Source organism: Hemitrygon akajei, chromosome 7, assembly GCF_048418815.1.
Source record: "Hemitrygon akajei chromosome 7, sHemAka1.3, whole genome shotgun sequence".
Classification (NCBI taxonomy): domain Eukaryota; kingdom Metazoa; phylum Chordata; class Chondrichthyes; order Myliobatiformes; family Dasyatidae; genus Hemitrygon; species Hemitrygon akajei.
In genome coordinates this window covers 141,170,408-141,190,448 of record NC_133130.1, presented here as the reverse complement: position 1 = coordinate 141,190,448, position 20,041 = coordinate 141,170,408, and the positions used below count along the sequence as shown (strand labels likewise).

The 20,041-nt window shown below is 44.8% G+C and overlaps 1 protein-coding gene across 2 annotated transcripts in view; it reads left to right on the top strand.

Annotated features, from left to right (window-relative positions):
- Positions 1–14,685, top strand: part of ndor1 (NADPH dependent diflavin oxidoreductase 1) — a 52,217-nt gene extending 37,532 nt beyond the window's left edge. For both annotated transcript variants that reach the window (XM_073052144.1, XM_073052146.1), the window contains exons 14-16: positions 3,390–3,508; positions 10,417–10,511; positions 12,328–14,685. In XM_073052144.1, the coding sequence (XP_072908245.1) occupies positions 3,390–3,508; positions 10,417–10,511; positions 12,328–12,472 (359 nt within the window). In that variant the 3' untranslated portion in view covers positions 12,473–14,685. The remainder of the gene's footprint in view (positions 1–3,389; positions 3,509–10,416; positions 10,512–12,327) is intronic.
- Positions 14,686–20,041: the final 5,356 nt, after the last annotated feature.

Genomic DNA, 20,041 nt, shown 5'->3' with positions numbered 1-20,041 from the left:
GGGAACATGCTTCCTGCCTCCAGCGTGTCCAATCCCTTAATAATCTTATATGTCTCAATCAGATCCCCTCTCATCCTTCTAAATTCCAGTGTATACAAGCCCAGTCGCTCCAATCTTTCAACATATGACAGTCCCGCCATTCCGGGAATTAACCTTGTGAACCTACGCTGCACTCCCTCAATAGCAAGAATGTCCTTCCTCAAATTTTGAGACCAAAACTGCATACAATACTCCAGGTGGGGTCTCACCAGGGCCCTGTACAGCTGCAGAAGGACCTCTTTACTCCTATACTCAATTCCTCTTGTTATAAAGGCCAGCATGCCATTAGCTTTCTTCATTGCCTGCTGTACCTGCATGCTTGTTTTCATTGACTGATGTACAAGAACACCTAGATCTCGTTGTGCTTCCCCTTTTCCTAACTTGACTCCATTTAGATAGTAATCTGCCTTCCTGTTCTTGCCACCAAAGTGGATAACCTCACATTTATCCACATTAAACTGCATCTGCCATACATTTGCCCACTCACCCAACCTGTCCAAGTCACCCTGCATTCTCATAACATCTTCCTGACATTTCACACTGCCACCCAGCTTTGTGTCATCAGCAAATTTGCTAATGTTACTTTTAATCCCTTTATCTAAATCATTAATGTATATTGTAAACAGCTGCGGTCCCAGCACCGAACCTTGCGGTACCCCACTGGTCACAGCCTGCCATTCCGAAAGGGACCCGTTAATCGCTACTCTTTGTTTCCTGTCAGGCAGCCAATTTTCAATCCATGTCAGTACTCTGCCCCCAATACTATGTGCCCTAATTTTGCCCACTAATCTCCTATGTGGGACTTTATCTAAAGCTTTCTGGAAGTCCAGGTACACTACATCCACTGGCTCTCCCTTGTCCATTTTCATAGTTACATCCTCAAAAAACTCCAGAAGATTAGTCAAGCATGATTTTCCCTTCATAAATCCATGCTGACTCGGACTGATCCTTCTACTGCTATCCAAATGTGTCGTAATTTCATCTTTTATAATTGACTCTAGCATCTTTCCCACCACTGACGTCAGGCTAACCAGTCTATAATTCCCTGTTTTCTCTGTCCCTCCTTTCTTGAAAAGTGGGACAACATTAGCCACCCTCCAGTCAGCAGGAACTGTTCCTGAATCTATAGAACATTGGGAAATGATTACCAATGCATCCACGATTTCTAGAGCCACCTCTTTAAGTACCCTGGGATGCAGACCATCAGGTCCTGGGGACTTATCAGCCTTCAGACTCAACAGTCTATCCAACACCGTTTCTTGCCTAATATAAATTTCCTTCAGTTCATCCTTTACCCTAGTTCCTTTGACCACTATTACATCTGGGAGATTGTTTGTGTCTTCCCTAGTGAAGACAGATCCAAAGTACTTGTTCAACTCATCTGCCATTTCCTTGTTCCCCATAATAAATTCACCCGTTTCTGTCTTCAATGGTCCAATTTTGGTCTTAACTATTTTTTTGCTATTCACATACCTAAAGAAGCTTTTACTATCCTCCTTTATATTCTTGGCTAGTTTACCTTCGTACCTCATTTTTTCTTGGCGTATTGCCTTTTTTGTTATCTTCTGTTGCTCTTTAAAAGCTTCCCAGTCCTCTGGTTTCCCGCTCATCTTTGCTATGTTATACTTCTTCTCTTTTATTTTTATACTGCCCTTTACTTCCCTCGTCAGCCACGGCCGCCCTTTACTCCCCTTAGGATCTTTCTTCCTCTTTGGAATGAACCGATCCTGCACCTTCTGCATTATTCCCAGAAATACCTGCCATTGTTGTTCCACTGTCTTCCCTGCTAGGGTATTGTTCCATTGAACTTTGGCCAGCTCCTCCCTCATAGCTCCATAGTTCCCTTTGTTCAACTGTAATACTGACACATCCGATTTTCCCTTCTCCTTCTCAAATTGTAGGTTAAAAACATATCATGTTATGGTCACTACCTCCTAATGGTTCCTTTACCTCCAGGTCCCTGATCAAATCCAGTTCATTGCACAACACTAAATCTAGAATTGCCTTCTCCCTGGTAGGCTCCAGTACAAGCTGTTCTAAGAATCCATCTCAGAGGCACTCCACAAACTCCTTTTCTTGGGGTTCAGTAGCATTCTGATTCTCCCAGTCTACCTGCATGTTGAAATCCCCCATGTACCTTTGCGACACTAGTAAGTAAGTCCTGGACACCTGCACATTTTCTGCATATGTGTAGAGTCCTGGGATCTATAGTCTGAATGGCTGAACTCCAGCTATAAATTTTGGAGCCAGGTGCCCTGCTGAGTACCATTTATTTCATTGACCGGACAGTCTGGTATTTTCTAAAGTGATGCCACTTGAGGGATGTAGATTGGTGTGATAAGGCATGGAAGCAAAGCCTTGGTCCAGACTCATCCATGTCGACCATGGTACTATCATGAGCTAGGCCCATATGCCTGCATGTAGCCCATATCCCTGTAAAACTTCCCTATCCATGTACCTGTATAAATGCCTTTTAAATGTTGCAGTTTACCCATGTGTATCACTTCTTCTGGCAGCTTGCTCAATGTAACCTCCACTCTCTGTATGGGAACTTTCCTCTGAGTCTCCCTTTACGTCTTTCCCATCTCTGTTTCATTCCTTGTTTTAATCCTGGTTCCTGACAGCATGATCCAAGACAATGCCAGATACCATAAGGTTCCTTTAAATCTTCAAATTGGTTAGGGCATGGAGAAAACCCTCTCTATCTCAAAATATTTCTTTGGATATTTTATACCCAAGAGAGAGAAAACAAGGCCTCACATTTCAGACAGTGCTGCACTCTCTTTGTGCTATGCTGCAGTGTTAATTAAACACAGCATTCACATTTCTGGAGTTGGAGACTTGACCTTTGACTATGGGCACCAGGTACCTTTTGCTGGTACAGCAGCCAGAACTGGGCACATTACAAGACAGCTGCCCCTACTTTTGAGATGAATCTCTGTCTCACCCGTGCATGTTCCTTCATTCCCTTCAGTCATTGATTTAATACGTGCAGCAATTTAATTAGGATGCTCAATTAAGTTTCAGCATTGTGATGAAATATGACTTTATAACAAACAGTTCAACTCTGTTCACAGTGCCATGTCCACTTTAATATCTCCTTAGCCTCTCTCTGCTTGTTTCCTAAATCATCTGGGTTTTTCTATTGATTCTTAAAAGCTATCTGCACAGAGATTAATGAAAGGTCCCCGTTGTTTCCTAAAAAAAAGACTTGTCGCTCAATACTTAAACGTCCTCTCACCTAGTAATGAGGACTGGATGGGCAAAGCAACTCTAATATCACTTGTGTAAGGAGAGAATAGAAAACCCCACAAAATACTGCATTGTGACATTTTTCTTTCCATCATAAGGCAACTACCTGTTCTTTGGCTGCCGTGGGAAATTGAAGGATTTCTTCTGTCAAGCCGAGTGGGAGGATCTGCAGCACAAGGGCTTGCTCAGCCTCTTCACAGCTTTCTCTCAGGATCAGGTGAGGATGGGGAGTGTATGAGGTTGGCCTGGGCCTGATACTTTGTGACTGAAACTGTAATTCGTCTGACAAACGTGGTTTAAATGTAGATTTCATCCAACTCTTTTCTTTCCAGAAACCTTTTGTTACTAGAATTAACTGGTTTCTAACCTAGGCCATGGTTCAGTAGTTTATGATCAGTTTCCCAGTTTTTTGAGCCATTGAGACTTACCTAAATATGCCATGCAGAATTAGGCAGGGATTATTACCAAAAACCTGCACTAACCCAGGAAGCTGAGAGCCGGATGAAAAGACTGTAATTCTGAAGCATCAGAAAAAACTGGAAGTGATGAAGAGATTTATTCTCAATGAGACACAAAACAGTCGTAAGAAAGTATGATTCCAGGAGTCTAAAATAGCCATGGGAGAGGGGTTTGGGAGAGCAGTGAGCAATCTTAATGATTGGGAAATCTGAGAAAGTTTCTTAATCAGTTTATATCCACTCATACTATATGAAGTTAATTTAGAGTTGCTTGGTAGGGCAACTCCAGATCATGGAATGTCCACAGGATCTCCAGGATGCTTGCTGTGGACAGTTTTAGGTGCAGGAAACTTGGAGGACATGGATTTTGGAGTCATCTGCTGTCACTGTTCGTGAGGCTGAATGTCCTATGGATAGGAGGTGGTCACCCTAGTACCTGAGAGAGTGCAAGCAGAAGGGGACTAAGGGACTGCCAGACAGATAAAGCAGAGCAGGCGAGTTGCTCTGTGCTCCTCTGAGGCTATTTTACTCTCTTACCTGTATTGATTTCTAAGTGATGGGGGGAAGGCTTCCCTGAGGAGAGTGAGTCAGAACCAAGGCAGTAGCACCCTGATTGGCTGACCTGTGCAAGGAGAAGGAGGAATGGTTAGAGGAAATGGGGACAAATGAGAGGCACTGTGGCTGGAGATTCCTGCAAAATAGCCTCAAGAGCATTGAACAGACCACCTGCTCTTTTTTTCAGATGTGTCTGGCAGTCCCCCCTTACTGCCAGGTTCAAGGATATCACTGAGGCTACAGAATATCCTGAGGGAGGAGAGCAGTCAAAGGTCACCATACCAGTGAGACAGGAAGGTCAAGAGATGAGCTGCAGGCGGACTAGGAGCTGGGAAAGACTAAGATGCAGGTGTAACCCCTGGGTCACCTCAGGCATCGCTCAAACTCGTTCTAGTCTAGGGGGAGCAGCCTTCGGCCCCGCCAAACTGGGTAATCAGCTGGTGTGGATGCTGTGTGATGTCCCCGCCTCGCCCAAAAAGAGACAGTACACCTTATGCGATTAAATGAGTACAATTTATAAAGATTACTATAACTAAGCGATTACTAACGATACAGTATATATGAATAAGAGAAAAAAAAAGAAAAGGCGCCAAACTTATCAAAGTCCAAACCACTTCGTGCACAACCGTTGGAGCTCAATTACTGAAGTCTTCTGGTATTCGATCCCCCTCCGAACTCCTCGACCCGCCTCCTGGGACCCCCACGGTGGTCGACCAGTCGCTCCACACTCCTCTGTCTCCGTCTCCTCTCCTCACCGAAAACCTTGGGCCGGGGACCCCCGCTCGGGGTCCATTCCGTCGCCCGGCTTCCAGCACTCCGTCCTCTCTCTGTCACTCCATCGCACCCGACTCCCAAAAGTCCCCACCAACAATCAGTTTACAGTCCCAAACAAGCTTCCAGCACTTATCATAACAAAGACAATAGCATTCCTACCATTAGGACAGGCGCCAGGATTCCTACTTGTAACAAACAAAGACGCCATTTTGATTACATACACAGTAACAAAGAAAAAGAAAAAAAACCCCCGTTACACTCTCCCCCCACCAAATAAAAGTCATGTCCTCATGACTATTAGATAACTCGTCACCTTTCCTGCCAACACACCGTAACCCAAGCACAAGCAGTGACATCTCCTCCCCACACAGTAAACCTCAGGCCCTGTTCCTTAGGCGCTATATAGGCCAACTATCTGGGCGTTCCCTAACCCTTCTGAGACCTCCATACCCCCCTCACCTAAACCCTTAGGCTAGGACACAGCTGGGGATACCTTGGGTCCACTACCAACTCCTCTTTCAATCTCTCACTCATACCCCACACTGCACACAGCTAACCCTCCCCACTACACCTGACTCAGTGGAAGAAGGGACAAAGGTCTCTTCCTCAATCGAGGGAAAGTCAGCAAAAGGCAGCATGTACCACACATCCAGCCATCAGCCTTTGAATCCGTGTTCTTCCTCATTTCTTTGATCGGTAGCTGCTGTTTGATCTTCTCCAAACGGAAACACGTGACCTGCACTGCTCCTGCAGTCTCTTCAGCCTCCTGCAATTTAGATTATCCTCTTCTCTGGCCCCTGGCTCAGCAGTTCTGACTCCTGCATCCTGGCCATCTCAATCTGGAATGCAGTTACTCCAACAGCTTCTTCCACCCTGACCTGAAAAGCAGCAGTTAACGATTGGTCACCCTCCAGTTCAGTATTCACTGCACTTCTCTCCAGCTTCTTTTTTTTTCTCCTCATGACTTCTTCCAGATCAACCGTCAGGTTTGCACTTCATTTGAACTGTCGATGGTCATCTTCAGGTTCCCTTCAAGCTACCGCTTCCCCCTTCCAAGATTTGTCCGCAATTTCTTCACCTCCACAAACTACCTTCTCCAGGCTCTCAGTTTGCTGTGGCTCTCAGTCAAACAACTTTCTTCGTTCTCTCCAACTTGTAAGTCTTTCAAATGGTTCCAGATCACTCTCTCCGGTCTCTCAGTCTTCATTTCAAACTTGATTCCGTAGAGACAGACACTCACGAGCTGCGACCTTCGCCAGCCCTGGCACGTGTCCAGAAAACACTAACTCTGTAGTTCTCAGCCGCTCCGGCAACGACCTCACTTCATATTCTCCTGAGGCAAATCCAAATACCAGGAGATCATCCACATACGTCAAAATTCCAAACGCCTCCACACCCCATGGTCTTCCACATGCCCTGCAGGAAGGTTGCAAGGGCTCCGGAGATACCCTGTGGTATCTTTTCGGACCGGAAAGACTCCTAGGAAACTTTTAACCGCCGTCTTCTCCTTGGCGGCCTCACTCATCGGGATCTGGCAACATCCACTCCTCAGATCCAGCACCTTAAACCTCTTCGCACCACTCAGATAGGCCATCGCCTCTACGGCCCAATATAATCCACACACACGCTGCCTACGTCTGCCACGCTGTAGGGGCCAGTCGCCGCAACCTTTGCCTCACCGAGGTGTCTTCAGCAGTCAACTCCCCTCCCTGGTGGTATTTTGCAGCGTCCACTAAGAGGGTCTCACCCTCAGATACTCCTCCAGGCCATACCACCACCGGCTCTCGTTTGAATTCGGTATTGGCCCAATGCTGCTACACACGTCCGCACAAGCAGCTCGAAACTCTGGGTGCATCGATAATGCCTCCAAACAGCTCTCACCCGCCTCCTCCGGGCAGGCCCCCAAGCGCACCAACAGGATATTGATTCTCTCCATAACCGAAACGCTGCCCGTCTCAACAGTGTCCGGACACATCAGCATCAACGATTCACGAACCTCAGTCACCTCCACATTTGCCTCTAAGAACTCCATTTTCACTGACCAACAACCGTCGTCTTTATAATCACCGGCACTGGTACCCCAAATCTCCAGTGTCGTCAATGTCATCAAGGGTAAAGGCTTCCAAAAACGGTTATAAAACAAACTGTACAGCAACTTAACCGGTGCCCCGGTGCCGAGGATGGCTTTAACTTGACTTCCATCCATCCGTAACAACACCTGAGTGCGTGGTCCCTCTAAGCCTTCAGGAATAGAGTCTGTTCCTTGCGGGAGTTCCTTGGTACGTTGCTGGGAACGTGCTCCCCCAGAGACCCCAAGCCGTTCCCCCACTGGGCCTCCTCTAAGTTTCCCGACATCTCTCGGATCAACGGAACAACTGATCCCCTTGACAAATCCCCCTGTCTCCGCAAGCAATTTATCTGCCCTCCTAACCAAAAGGGATACCCTAAAAACTTCCCACCAATCTCCTGCCACGGATATGATAAGCCCCCCAGCTGCGGTATTTGACTTCCCGTCGAACCACACGCATTTTCCCACACTTTCCCAGAACTGGCAGCTGTCACTTCGAGATAATTGCGCCCGACAGTTCTAACAACGCTACCAGCCCGCCTACTCAAACTTTCAACCAATCCCTGTCGCTTTCCCTCAGCCAAGCACTGCCACTCACCCAACAACTGAGAGGTCTGCTCCGCCCACGTCTCCGCCCCTTTAGGGCTGGACATTATCCCAACAACCCGGCGGAGCCCACCGCCATAGCTGAAAAATCCCAACCTCACTCTCCAAACAGTACGGACAACCCATGGTACCACCACCATTTCGTCAGCGCTTGTCGGAACTCGAACGACGACCTCCGGGCTACCAACAACTACCACACCCAACACACATACAGAAATAACCAGCAATCGCACACCAGCTCTTCGCCGCAGACACAATTCAAAGAGGGCGATCACACAGCTTCCACAGAAATCAATCCCGGACGATCGCACCCACAATGTAACCCCTGGGTCACCTCAGGCATCGCTCAAACTCGTTCTAGTCTAGGGGGAGCAGCCTTCGGCCCCGCCAAACTGGGTAATCAGCTGGTGTGGATGCTGTGTGATGTCCCCGCCTCGCCCAAAAAGAGACAGTACACCTTATGCGATTAAATGAGTACAATTTATAAAGATTACTATAACTAAGCGATTACTAACGATACAGTATATATGAATAAGAGAAAAAAAAAGAAAAGGCGCCAAACTTATCAAAGTCCAAACCACTTCGTGCACAACCGTTGGAGCTCAATTACTGAAGTCTTCTGGTATTCGATCCCCCTCCGAACTCCTCGACCCGCCTCCTGGGACCCCCACGGTGGTCGACCAGTCGCTCCACACTCCTCTGTCTCCGAATCCTCTCCTCACCGAAAACCTTTGGCCGGGGACCCCCGCTCGGGGTCCATTCCGTCGCCCGGCTTCCAGCACTCCGTCCTCTATCTGTCACTCCATCGCACCCGACTCCCAAAAGTCCCCACCAACAATCAGTTTACAGTCCCAAACAAGCTTCCAGCACTTATCATAACAAAGACAATAGCATTCCTACCATTAGGACAGGCGCCAGGATTCCTACTTGTAACAAACAAAGACGCCATTTTGATTACATACACAGTAACAAAGAAAAAGAAAAAAAAACCCCGTTACACAGGTTTATATCCCAGTGCCATACACTAGTGAATGCAGGGACAAGAATACAGGGCAGATGAATGCGTGGCTGGAGCGATTGTGCGGGAGCTTTAGATTCCTGGGATGTCAGGACAAGATCAGAGGAAAGTGAGACCTGCAGAAGCTGGGCAAGTTCAGATTCGATTTAATTTATTTATCACATGTACATGGAAACATACAGTGAAATGCCTCATTGCATTGACATCCAACACAGCCTAATGATGTGCTGGGGACAGCCCGCAAATGTTGCCATACATTCCAGCAGAGCAACAGCATCTACAGCAAAACAAGCCCCTTACCTCCCTCCCACATACACACATAGATAATCCTCTGACCGCAGGACCGGCCATCTCCAAGCTTCCACCCTCCAGTGGACACATGGACTCACTGACTCTGGGCCTTCGACCTGCCCAGTGCCCAGCCATCAGGCTTTGACCTCCGGACTTCTGACCAACCTTCGGGCTTCGACAATGACAAATGCAGACCCTGAACTCTAGGCCTCCAACTCTGGACTCGTCGATGATAGAACCCTAAACATTAAGCTTTGAATTCCAGACTCATCGATTCACATACCTTGGAGTATTCTCGTGTACCCTAATGCCTCCTGCCTGTATGAAACTCCGATCCCAGAATCCATCGGCAATTCAATGACCTAGGAGACATCAGCCCTTGACCTTGCTGGTCTGCTGGCCTGACATCCATTCACAAATGTCCTTTGTCACACGTCCATGCCACCAGCCTTGAAAGTGGAACAGAGACGTAGACTCCATCCTGACCTTTAATACCCATCATCCCTATCCTTCAACCCTAACCTGACCCCTAACTTCCCTCTCTGTCCCCAAACCACCTTTACAAACCTAAAAAAGCAACAAACTCTGAGCTACAATCTCAACAGAGACTGCAGCTCAGCCCCTTGTCGACCAGAAGACAGAACATGATAATAATGGATGAGAGTGGTTGGAATGTGGATATGGTTAAACTATCTTGGCAAGAGATTGGTTATTAGTATGATGCACTGACAAGAAGAGAAAAGGTGCACATAAATAAACAGTACTAGAATAAGAATGAAGCTTTAGATAGGACCAGATTAACGGATGGGTACGGGGAGATCTAAGTAAGATTACAGCATATGCATATGAACACACAAGAAAATATTGGTGAGCTACAGGCCTTGCGATGAGGCTTTTGAAGTTCTTTTTAGCGATCACATTGAAAAGAAAGTGGTCTGTTTACACACCTGTAAGATCAGTGATTAAATACTAATTTATGAATACTTGGGAGGAAGTCCTTCTCCTCTAGAAAATAATGCTCTCAAAATCTTTTATATCCACTGGGAGTGTGTAAGAGACCTTTAATCTACAGTTTCCAAAATGCAGTAGCATTCGCTGCATTTAAACTTGAGAATCAGCCTGAATTATGGTTCATGTTTTTAGCCCCAACATGAGCATACAACCATGTACCTCGAGTGTGAAGGTTCCTAGCCAACCAAAACTGCCAAAAAGAGCCAACTGAATAAAGAGTGAGGACTTGAATCTCTGGAAGGAATGGCAGGCTGAACTGCTATTACTTTAAAATGTTCTTTTTTACTTTCGTATGAATTTTATTTCTTCTAACATAATGTTTGCTTTGTGTGGTTTCAATGCAGGATCATAAAATATACGTCCAGCATCGTATAAAGGAGAATGGAGCTGTGATTTGGGACTTGATTGGGAACAAAAAGGCATACTTCTACATTGCAGGGTAAGTGGGCCAGAGAGTAATCTCACTGACAAACTTCCCTATCCCAGTGCAGCAGGTTGAGTGGGTGACAGACTCCCCTGTATGGATACTCATCTCTGAACAGTAAAGATATTCCACAGTGTGTTGTTCTCCCATTACACGTCTCACATTCCTGTTTCAGTCGTGTTGTCCCTCAGTATTTTTATGCTGGTCTGTGCCACAACATTTGCGATGGTGAAATTTGAACTCAGAAGCAGGCCATTTGGCCTACTGGATCTTGCCAGTGTGTGAATCCCATACGGACACCCTTCCACCTCAGAGCAGCACCTTCTAACTTTCTTCCATTTAGCTTGCCCTTGAAGGAATCTGTGCGCCTCTTGCAACCACTATTTTTAGTCACGAAAAGCAATAGAATTAATTCTCTGGAAATCTGAAATAAAATCAAGTGCTGGAGTGGTGCAGTAGGTAAGGCAACATCTGCAAAGAGGGAAACAAGTTTCAAATACTGTCTGTTCTTTGAGTAGACAATGTCTCAATTCCTCACTGGATTTATTGGTGACTGCCTTGTATTTCTAGCCTTTAGTTTTACACTTCATCCTCTGAAAATTTATTTTTTTTACAGCTATCTGGAAGTCCTTTTACAATGTTGAGACTGTGTCAGATCATAACTCAGTCTTCTCATTTCTAGGAGAAATAGTCCATGTTTCAGAGTACTCTGATAATAATATATTTTCTGGTACCATGTAGTAAATATTTTTCTCTAGGCTTCAGGTGTCCTTTTAATATAGAGATGAGAATTTTCAGAAGTAGGAATGTAATAATTCTCTTTCCTGTGTTTCCTGTTTGCTGGGAGTTTAACTACAAATTTCTTGATGCCCTTTCCTTCCTGCTTCCATTACTCAACTGTTGCAACTCAATGGCTATGGGGATTTTATTGATAAAATCATACAGATGGAAATGGGTCCATGGCATACTGTGTTCCAGCTGACCAACTGTCAGGTAACCATCTGTACTAATCCCATTTACTAGTATTCGGTCTCCTCCTAGGCAATTGAAGTGGTTATCTAAATGCTGTGGGAATGAATCTCTGCTCTATTACACCCAGCAGGCAGTTCATTCTAGATTTCAGCCACCAAAACAAAATGCTTCCCCATATCCCCTCTGAATCTCTAACCCCTCACCTTAAAACTTTGTTCATGGACTTTTTGGCTAATTACTTAAATAATCCACATCCTTCATAACTTTGTGTGTTTAAATTAGGTCGCCCTTCACTCTTCTCTTCTCCGAGGAAGAGAAGCCCAGCCTATATCTCTGCTGGTACCTGAAACAATCCATCCTAGGTTCTGACAAAGCAACCCTGACCTGAAATCTTAACTTTGTTTCTCTTCCCACCCATGCAGTCTGACCCACTGAGCATTTCCAGCATTTTCTGTATTTATTTCATCCCATCCTGATGAATCTCCTCTCTTATCATCTACAGCTAATCACCCCCTTTGTACAGTATGGCAACCAAGGATTTATAAAGTTGTAAGATAAACATACTGTTCATATATTCTATGCTCCATATATTGAAAGCAAGTAACCTGTATGCTTTGTCAACCACTTTATTTACCTCTGTTGCTGCCTTCAGAGATCTGTACACCGAGCTCCCTCTTTTTCTCTGTTTACTTCCTGGTCTTATTATTCCTTCAAGGTGCCACACCTCACATTTTTCAGGATTAAATTCTGACTCTTTTACTCTACTATTCTTTCCAATTCGTCAATACCTTCCTTGCTATCAACAACATTGATACTTTTCTGTGATTCCTTCGTCTCATCCTGTCTTCTCACTTCACAGCAATGCCAAGATGATGCCAGCACAGGTCACCGATTCCTTGAAGTCTGTTTTCCAGTCAGAGGGAGGCCTTTCTGACACCGACTCTGAGCACCTTCTTGTGGAACTGGAACAAGGCAAAAGGTTCCAGACGGAGACCTGGTCGTGAAGATACGTACCCGGGCTCGGAGCCCAGACCACAGGACGTGCCTTCTGCAATGGGGTGTGAGTGAGTGTCGTCTGATCACGGAACAATTGACTGTGGCTTAGGAGCTCTTCCCTGCTCCTTTCACCCGATCGCTCACTGCTGAAGTGAAAGAGATTGCATGTTGTGACATAATTTATCAAGCAGAAGCATTTCCCATGAGATGACTGGCCAGTCAGAACACACTAAATATGACTGTTCAATGAAATAAATTGGATAAAGGCAGCAATAGGCTGCTGAACAGTCTCTGTTTGCTTTGCTTGTGATGTTGTGCTGAGCATGATCACAGGCTCGGAGGCCACAGCTGCGTGAAGAAACCTGTTACTGCCGATGGAGCTCAGAACGTTTGTGCCCCTCCTGTATTTCACTGGGGTCATTGAGGGAAGCAGGCCTTTGGCCCAAATCATCCATGCTATCCAAGGTGACTTCCTGGGCTAGTCCCATTTGCCCATTTTCCTCTAAATCTTTTCCATCCATATGCCTGTCCCAATGCCTTTTAAATGATTCCCTTCTCAAGATGGTGCTCAAGAGTGGTGACTGAGGTGAGCTGCTTTCAGTAGATCCACTCATTTCATTGTAATTATACCTGCTTTTGCCTCTTCTTCCACATACCCACCACCCTCTGTGTGAAAAATTTACCCCTCAGGTGTTCTTTCAAATATTTCCCCTCTCACCTTAAACCTATGCCTTCCAGTTTTACGCTCTCCACACTGGGGAAAAGGCTGTGATTATTTATCCCTTCTCTGTGCCCCATAATTTTATAAGCCCTGAAAAGGTCACCCCTCAGTCTCCTTCACTTCAGGGAGCTCCAGGGAGAACAGCCTCAGCCTATCCAATCTCTCCTTATCACTCAAGCTCTCCTGTCCTGGCAACGTCCTAGTGAATCTTTCCTACACCCTCTCTTGCTTAATAACAACCTTCATCTTGCACGGTGACCAAACTGCAGTATTCCAAGTGCAGTGTCAGCAACATCTTGTACAGATGTAACATGATGTCCCGACTCCCGGAATCAGTATCCCCACCACTGAGAGCCAGCAAGCATGTCATACACATGTTGTATGAGCTGCCGTAGTGTTACTCTCCTTACTTACTGATCCTCCCTCTAGTCCTCCACCTCCCAGTCTTCCCCATCTCACGATACTACATTACATCAGGTGAGAATGGAGCAAGACCGTGGCTTGTCTCCTGCCTGGAACAGATTTGAGGCTGTCACAGTGGCATGGCTGATGGAGCTGCTGTTTCACACCTCTGTTCAGTCCTTGCTTGGGCTGCTCTTTGCACGCTCTCCTTGTGACTACATGGATTTTGTCCAGGTACTCCGTTTTCCTCCCACAGCCCAAAGACAAGCAGGCTGGAAGGTTAATTGGCCTGAATGTAATTGCCGCTAGGTTTGAAACTAGGGGTAAATATTGAAAATAAAATGGGATTAATGTAGCATCGATGTCAAATTCAAATTCATTGTCATATGCACCAGCGCAATGAAAACTAACTTACATCACAGGCACATAGCATCTTATAAGCAGCATTCACAAGAAAAACAAACTAAACACAAATTATGCACTATTTCTACAAGAAAGAACACAACTAAAATCAAGAAAACTCGAAGTCCATTTTAGTACAAAGTGTTTAAACAGATTTCAGTATTGCTAAATTGTAGTGATTACTGTTGTGCCAGTTGATTCAAGTACCCAATTGTTGAAGGGAAGTAGCTGTTCTTGAATCTGATGGTGTGTGACTTCAGGCTTCTGTACCTCCTGCCTGGTGATAGTTGTGAGATGTAAATGGGTGGTTGGTGGTTGGCATGGACTTAGTGGGCTGAAGGGCCTATATTCCTTTTGAAACTCTATATGAATGGTAACTGAACACCTTCAGTTGTCAAATAGAAAATTATGAATTATTCACAGGCACTATACAAAAATATTTCTCCTCATCTCAGTTTAAATGGCCGTACCCAAGCCTAAACCCAAGTTCCAGATTTTAGGGGAGGTAACTTCTCAATAACTATCCCAGAATCATGCATGTCTCAATGATGTTAGCTCATGTTGATCTAACCTCCAATGTATACAGGCCCAACTTGTTCCATATCTCCTCATGAGATGATCTCCTCATTCTGGGAATTGCTGCAATATCTCAGGATCCATGTAAATTTGAATTAAAGAAAAAGATGAGAACAGAAAGAGCAAAGTCACTCCTGGAATGTTTTTCTTTTCGATACTTATTTCCTGTGTGAGTCTGGGATCCATTCAACAAAACTTAAGAATCTGGTGTACATAATCACACTTGTGAAATTAATAATTAAAACAAGAAAGTTGGTTGCTTTCTCTAGGGGAAGTTGTATCCTTGCTTCCCTAACTTCAGGAAATAGCATTTAACTGCCAACCTTGTGACAAAGGCACAAGGACCATTGTCAGGGAGGAAAGCAAAACCTCCATCCACCTCACCAAACTAAGATTAAAATTGCCAAAAAAATCTTTGAATGATATTGTGCAGATTGCATGATATTGGGAGACTGGTGTGTGGTTTGTAGATGTACTGAACATAGCAATTGAAATGGATGACAAATTTAAATTGAATTGCTGATCACAGACACACTTACTCACTAGACAGCAGCACAGGAATGAAAGGGTTACCATATGAGGAACATCTGGTAGCTCTTGGGCTGTATTCCCTGGATCTCATGAGTGGGGATCTCATAGAAACATTCCGAATGTTAAAAGGCCTTAACAGATTAGATATGGCAAAGTTATTTCCCATGGTAAGGGATTCTAGGACAAGAGGGCATGACTTCAGGATTGAAGGATGTCCTTTTAGAACTGAAATGCAGAGAAATTACTTTAGTCAGAGGGTGGTAAATCTGTGGAATTTGTTGCCACGAGTGGCTGTGGAGGCCAAGTCATTGGGTGTATTTAAAGCAGAGATAGACAGGTTCTTGATGAGCCAGGGTATTAAAGGGTATGGGGTGAAAGCAAGGGAATGGGGATAACCAGAGGAATTGGATCAGCCCATGATTGAATGGCGGAGCAGACTCGATGGGCTGAATGGCCTACTTCTGCTCCTATGTTTTATGGTCTTACAACATGGGATGGGTAATGTGGCTGAGGAAGATGAGGCGGCTATTGATGTCATAAGGCACATTGAGAAACTGCCAAATGTGAGGTGGATTGAAAATGATGAAATGGAGCAGCATAGGATTTGTTTTCATATGTTGCTAGGGAATGCAGGAACTTGCATCAACTGAAATCTATTTTAAACATTTCCAGAAGAGGAAGTTTAATTATTAAAAATACAACATGATGAGTAACCACATGAATGGGAGGTGGAGATTTGGTAAAAGCACTTGGATGTCAAGGACTTTATGAAAACAGTCATAGATAAGTGTCACCCCACAAAATCCTTCAAAGTCTTCCCAAATCGGAAGCCCCAGATGAACCATGAGATTCTCAGTCTGTTCAGAGCCAGGCCAGAGGCATTCAAGTCTGGCAACCAAGAAAATTACAATAGGTCAGGGCATGATCTCTGTAAAGCCATCTTCAAAGTTCAATGTAAAATTTATCATGAGTTCATACATGTCACCACAGACAACCTTGAAATTCTTTACCTGCAGGCATACTTAGCAAATCTATATTCTGTAAACAAAATCAATGGACAACAAATTGTGCAAATGCAGATATAAATAAATAGCAATAAATAACAAGCATGAAATCACAAGATAAATGAATGTAGTTATCCCCTTTTGTTCAAGACCCTAATGGCTGAGGGGTAGTAACTGTTCTTGAACCTGGTGGTGCGAGTCCTGATGGCAGCAGCAAGAGAAGAGCATGAGCTGGATGGTGAGAATCTTTGATGATGGATGCTGCTTTTCTATGTCAGTGTTTCATGTGGACGTGTTCAATTGTTGGGAGGATTTTACCCATGATGCTGTGGACTGAATCCACTATCTTTTGTAGGAATTTCTGCTGAAAGGCATTGGTCTTCCCATATCAAGTTGTACTGCAGCCAGTCAGCACACTTTCCACCACACAGCTATAGAAGTTTGCCAAGGTTTTTGATGACATACTGAATCTCCGCAGACTGCTGAGGAAGTAGAGACGCTGTATGCTTTCTTCGCAATTATATTTATGTGATGGGTCCAGGACAGGTCCTCTGAGATAGTGACACCCAGGAATTCCAAATTACCTGCCCTCTCCATCTCTGTTCCTCCAATAATTACTGTCTCATGGACCTCTGGTTTCCTTCTCCTGAAGTCTACACTTCTTGTGGGCAAAGTGGCAATTCCAGACTAAACTTGAATCACTGAATGATGCTCGGCAGCTGTGTCAAAGCGCGAATGCAGTCACTTCTTACAAAGTGAAACCAAAAGACATAGGTAATAACAAGGCTTTGCTTCAAATGATCTCACTGCATTCTGTGCTCACTTTGACCGTCAAAGCATGGAGGAACCTTCTCGAACTGCCACAGCCCCCTATGATCCTGTGATGGTCTCTGAGGCCAACATGAGAACATTCTTCAGGAGGATGAACCCATGAAAAGCATTTGAGCCAGATAAGCATCTGACTGAGTACTAAAAGACCTTGCTGGCGTGTTCACTGATCTTTAACCTTTCACTTCAGAAGACTGAGGTACCAATGTGTTTCAAGCAGGCTTCAATTACACTGGTGCCTAAGAAGAACGTGGTAACCTGCCTCAATGACTATCATCCAGTAGCACTTACATCCACAGAGATGAAGTATTTTGAGAGGTTGGTGATGTACCTGAGAAGTGATTTCGATCCACTCCAATTTGTCTATGGAGAAACAGGTCCACTTATTAGCCCTTTGCTCAACCTTGGGACATCAGGAGAGCAAAGATGCATACATTAGAATGTTCCTTATAAACTACAGTTTGGCATTTAATACTACCATCACTTCAAAACTAATCAATAAGCTTGAAGACCTTGGCCTCAGTACCTCCTTGTGCAATTTCCTCACTTGCAGACCCCAGTCAGTTCAGATTGGCAAATCTCCTCCATAATCTTCATTACACAGGTACACTACAAAGCTGTGTACTTAGCCCCCTGCTCTACTTGTTTGACACTTATGGCTGTGTGGCTATGCACAGCTCCAATACTATATTTAAGTTTGCTGAAGACACCAATGTCTTAGGCTGAATCAAAGGTGGTGATGAATCAGCATATAGCAGGGAGGTTGAAAATCTGGCTGAGTGGTGCCAGAACAACCTCTCGATGTCAGCAAGACCACGGAGCTGATTATTGTGTTCAGGAGGAAACCGTGGTCCGTGAGCCAGCGCACATCGTAAGGTCAGAAGTGGAGAGGGTCAGCAGCTTTAAATTCCTCATAGTTATTATTTCAGAGGACTTGACCTGGGCCCAGTATGTAAGTGCAATTATGAAGCATGGCAGTGCCTCTACTTCCTTGATGAAGATTCAGCATGGCGTCTAAAACTTTAACAAATTTCCATTGATACGTGTTGGAGAATATAGCGACTGGCTGCATCACAGCCTGGTATGGAAACTCTAATGCCCTTGAATGGAAAATCCTACAAAAAGTAGTGGGTACAGCCCAGTCCATCACAGGGAAAGCCCTCCCCACCAATGAGCATATCTGCACAGAAGTGTTGTTGTAGGAAGCAGCATCCATCATCAGAGACCCCCTCCTCCCAGCTTGTGCTCTCTTCACTGCTGGTAAGGAGGCAGTGGAGCTTCAGGACTCTCACCACCAGGTTTAGGAACAGTTATTACCCCTCGACCATCAGCCTCTTGGACCAGATGGAAGTAACTTCACCTGACCCATCACAGAACTGTTCCCAGAACCTATGGGCTCACTTTCAAGAACTCTTCTTTTCATGTTCTTGATATTTATTGCTTATTTGTTGTTATTTCCTTTTTTTCTTCTTTTGTTTTTTATTTGCATATTTTATTGTCTTTTGCACACTGGTTATCTGCCCTGCTGGTGTGGTCTTTCATTGATTCTATTATGGTTATTGTATTTACTGTGTATGCCTGCAAGGTAATGCAAGACAAGGTAATGGTGACATATACATACTATGATAATAAATTTACTTTGAAAGCTGCAGCAGGCTGAATTAATCAACAATAGTGAGGATGCAAAGGTTGTTTGGAAGAGAAAAATATTTTTTTTAATAAATGGAGGCGGAGTGGAACATCTGATGATAGTCAACTTGATGGCATGCATGAGAAGGTCAGGTTATTAAAGGCTCAATTCAATCCTGTAAAGACAAAACATTAAGAATTAACAGAGGAGTCTCATGAATTCAAGATAGGCTCTTGTGTGTAAAACTGCTGGCTGAATTTAACCAAGAATGGTCTTGGTGGAATATTTTAAACAGGACATTTTTACCTCTCCTCAGAGGAACAGATGGGAATGCATTCTTGAAGCAGCAGCATGTTCCCTGGAGTTTCCATAATCAGGCTGATAAATGGCTCAAATGATCAAAGTGGTGAATGCGTAAAGGATTAACACTGGAACCAGCATGTTAGCCATATATTTGAGTACTGGGGTTTGAATACCAGCCTAATGATTCATCAGTTACAGTAAGAGTGACTCCTTATGATCCATGGGACAGATGTGCAAGATGTACCAGTCCTGAAGAAGGGTCTTGGCCGAAAGGTTATTCATTTCCATCGATGCTGCCTGGCCTGCTGAGTTCCTACAGCATTTTGTGTTGCTTTGGATTTCCAACATCTGCAGAATCTCTTGTGTTTAAGATGTACAAGATTGTCATTCTGCCATACTAAACATTTCCAGGAAGTCAGACGACAGGTTTCCTTGAAAAATATTAACATCCTCGCCATGGGGATCCCTGCTGCATGTTCACTCAAAATGGAAAAAGAAACTGATCACTGTGAAGTTTGAAGGCACTGATTGTGAGTTTAATTGATTCACAGTCTCTCAGTGAAGCATATGCTTAGCAAGTTGTGAAGATTTTTTAGTCTTTTGGCCTAAAATCCATGAAAAACAACAATCAACTAACACTTTCAAACAAGAGAAGATCTTCAGATGCTGGAAATCTGAGTAACACAGACTGCTGGAGGGACTCAGCAGGCCAGACAGCATATGTGGAAAAGAGTACAGTCGGTGTTTCGGACCGAGACCCTTCAGCAGGACTGGAGAAGTCAGAGTCAAAGGCTGGGATGAGGGGAGGGAGAAACACAAGGTGAGAGGTGAAACCGGGAGGAGGGAGGGGATGAAGTAAAGAGCTGGGAAGTTGGTTGGTGAAAGAGATAAAGGGCTGGAGAAGGGGGAATCTGACAGGAGAGGACAGAAGGCCATGGAAGAAAGAAAAAGGGGAAGGAGCACCAGAGGGAGGCGATGGGCAGGCAAGGAGATAAAGTGAGGGAGGGGAATGGGAAATAAAGAAAGGAGGGGGGGGGGTGTTACCGAGTTCGAGAAATCGACGCACATGCCATCAGGTTGGAGGCCATAAAGTGTTGCTCCTCCAACCTGAGTGTGGCATCATCACGACAGTAATGGATGGACATATGGGGTGGAATTAAAATGGGTGGCCACTGGGAGA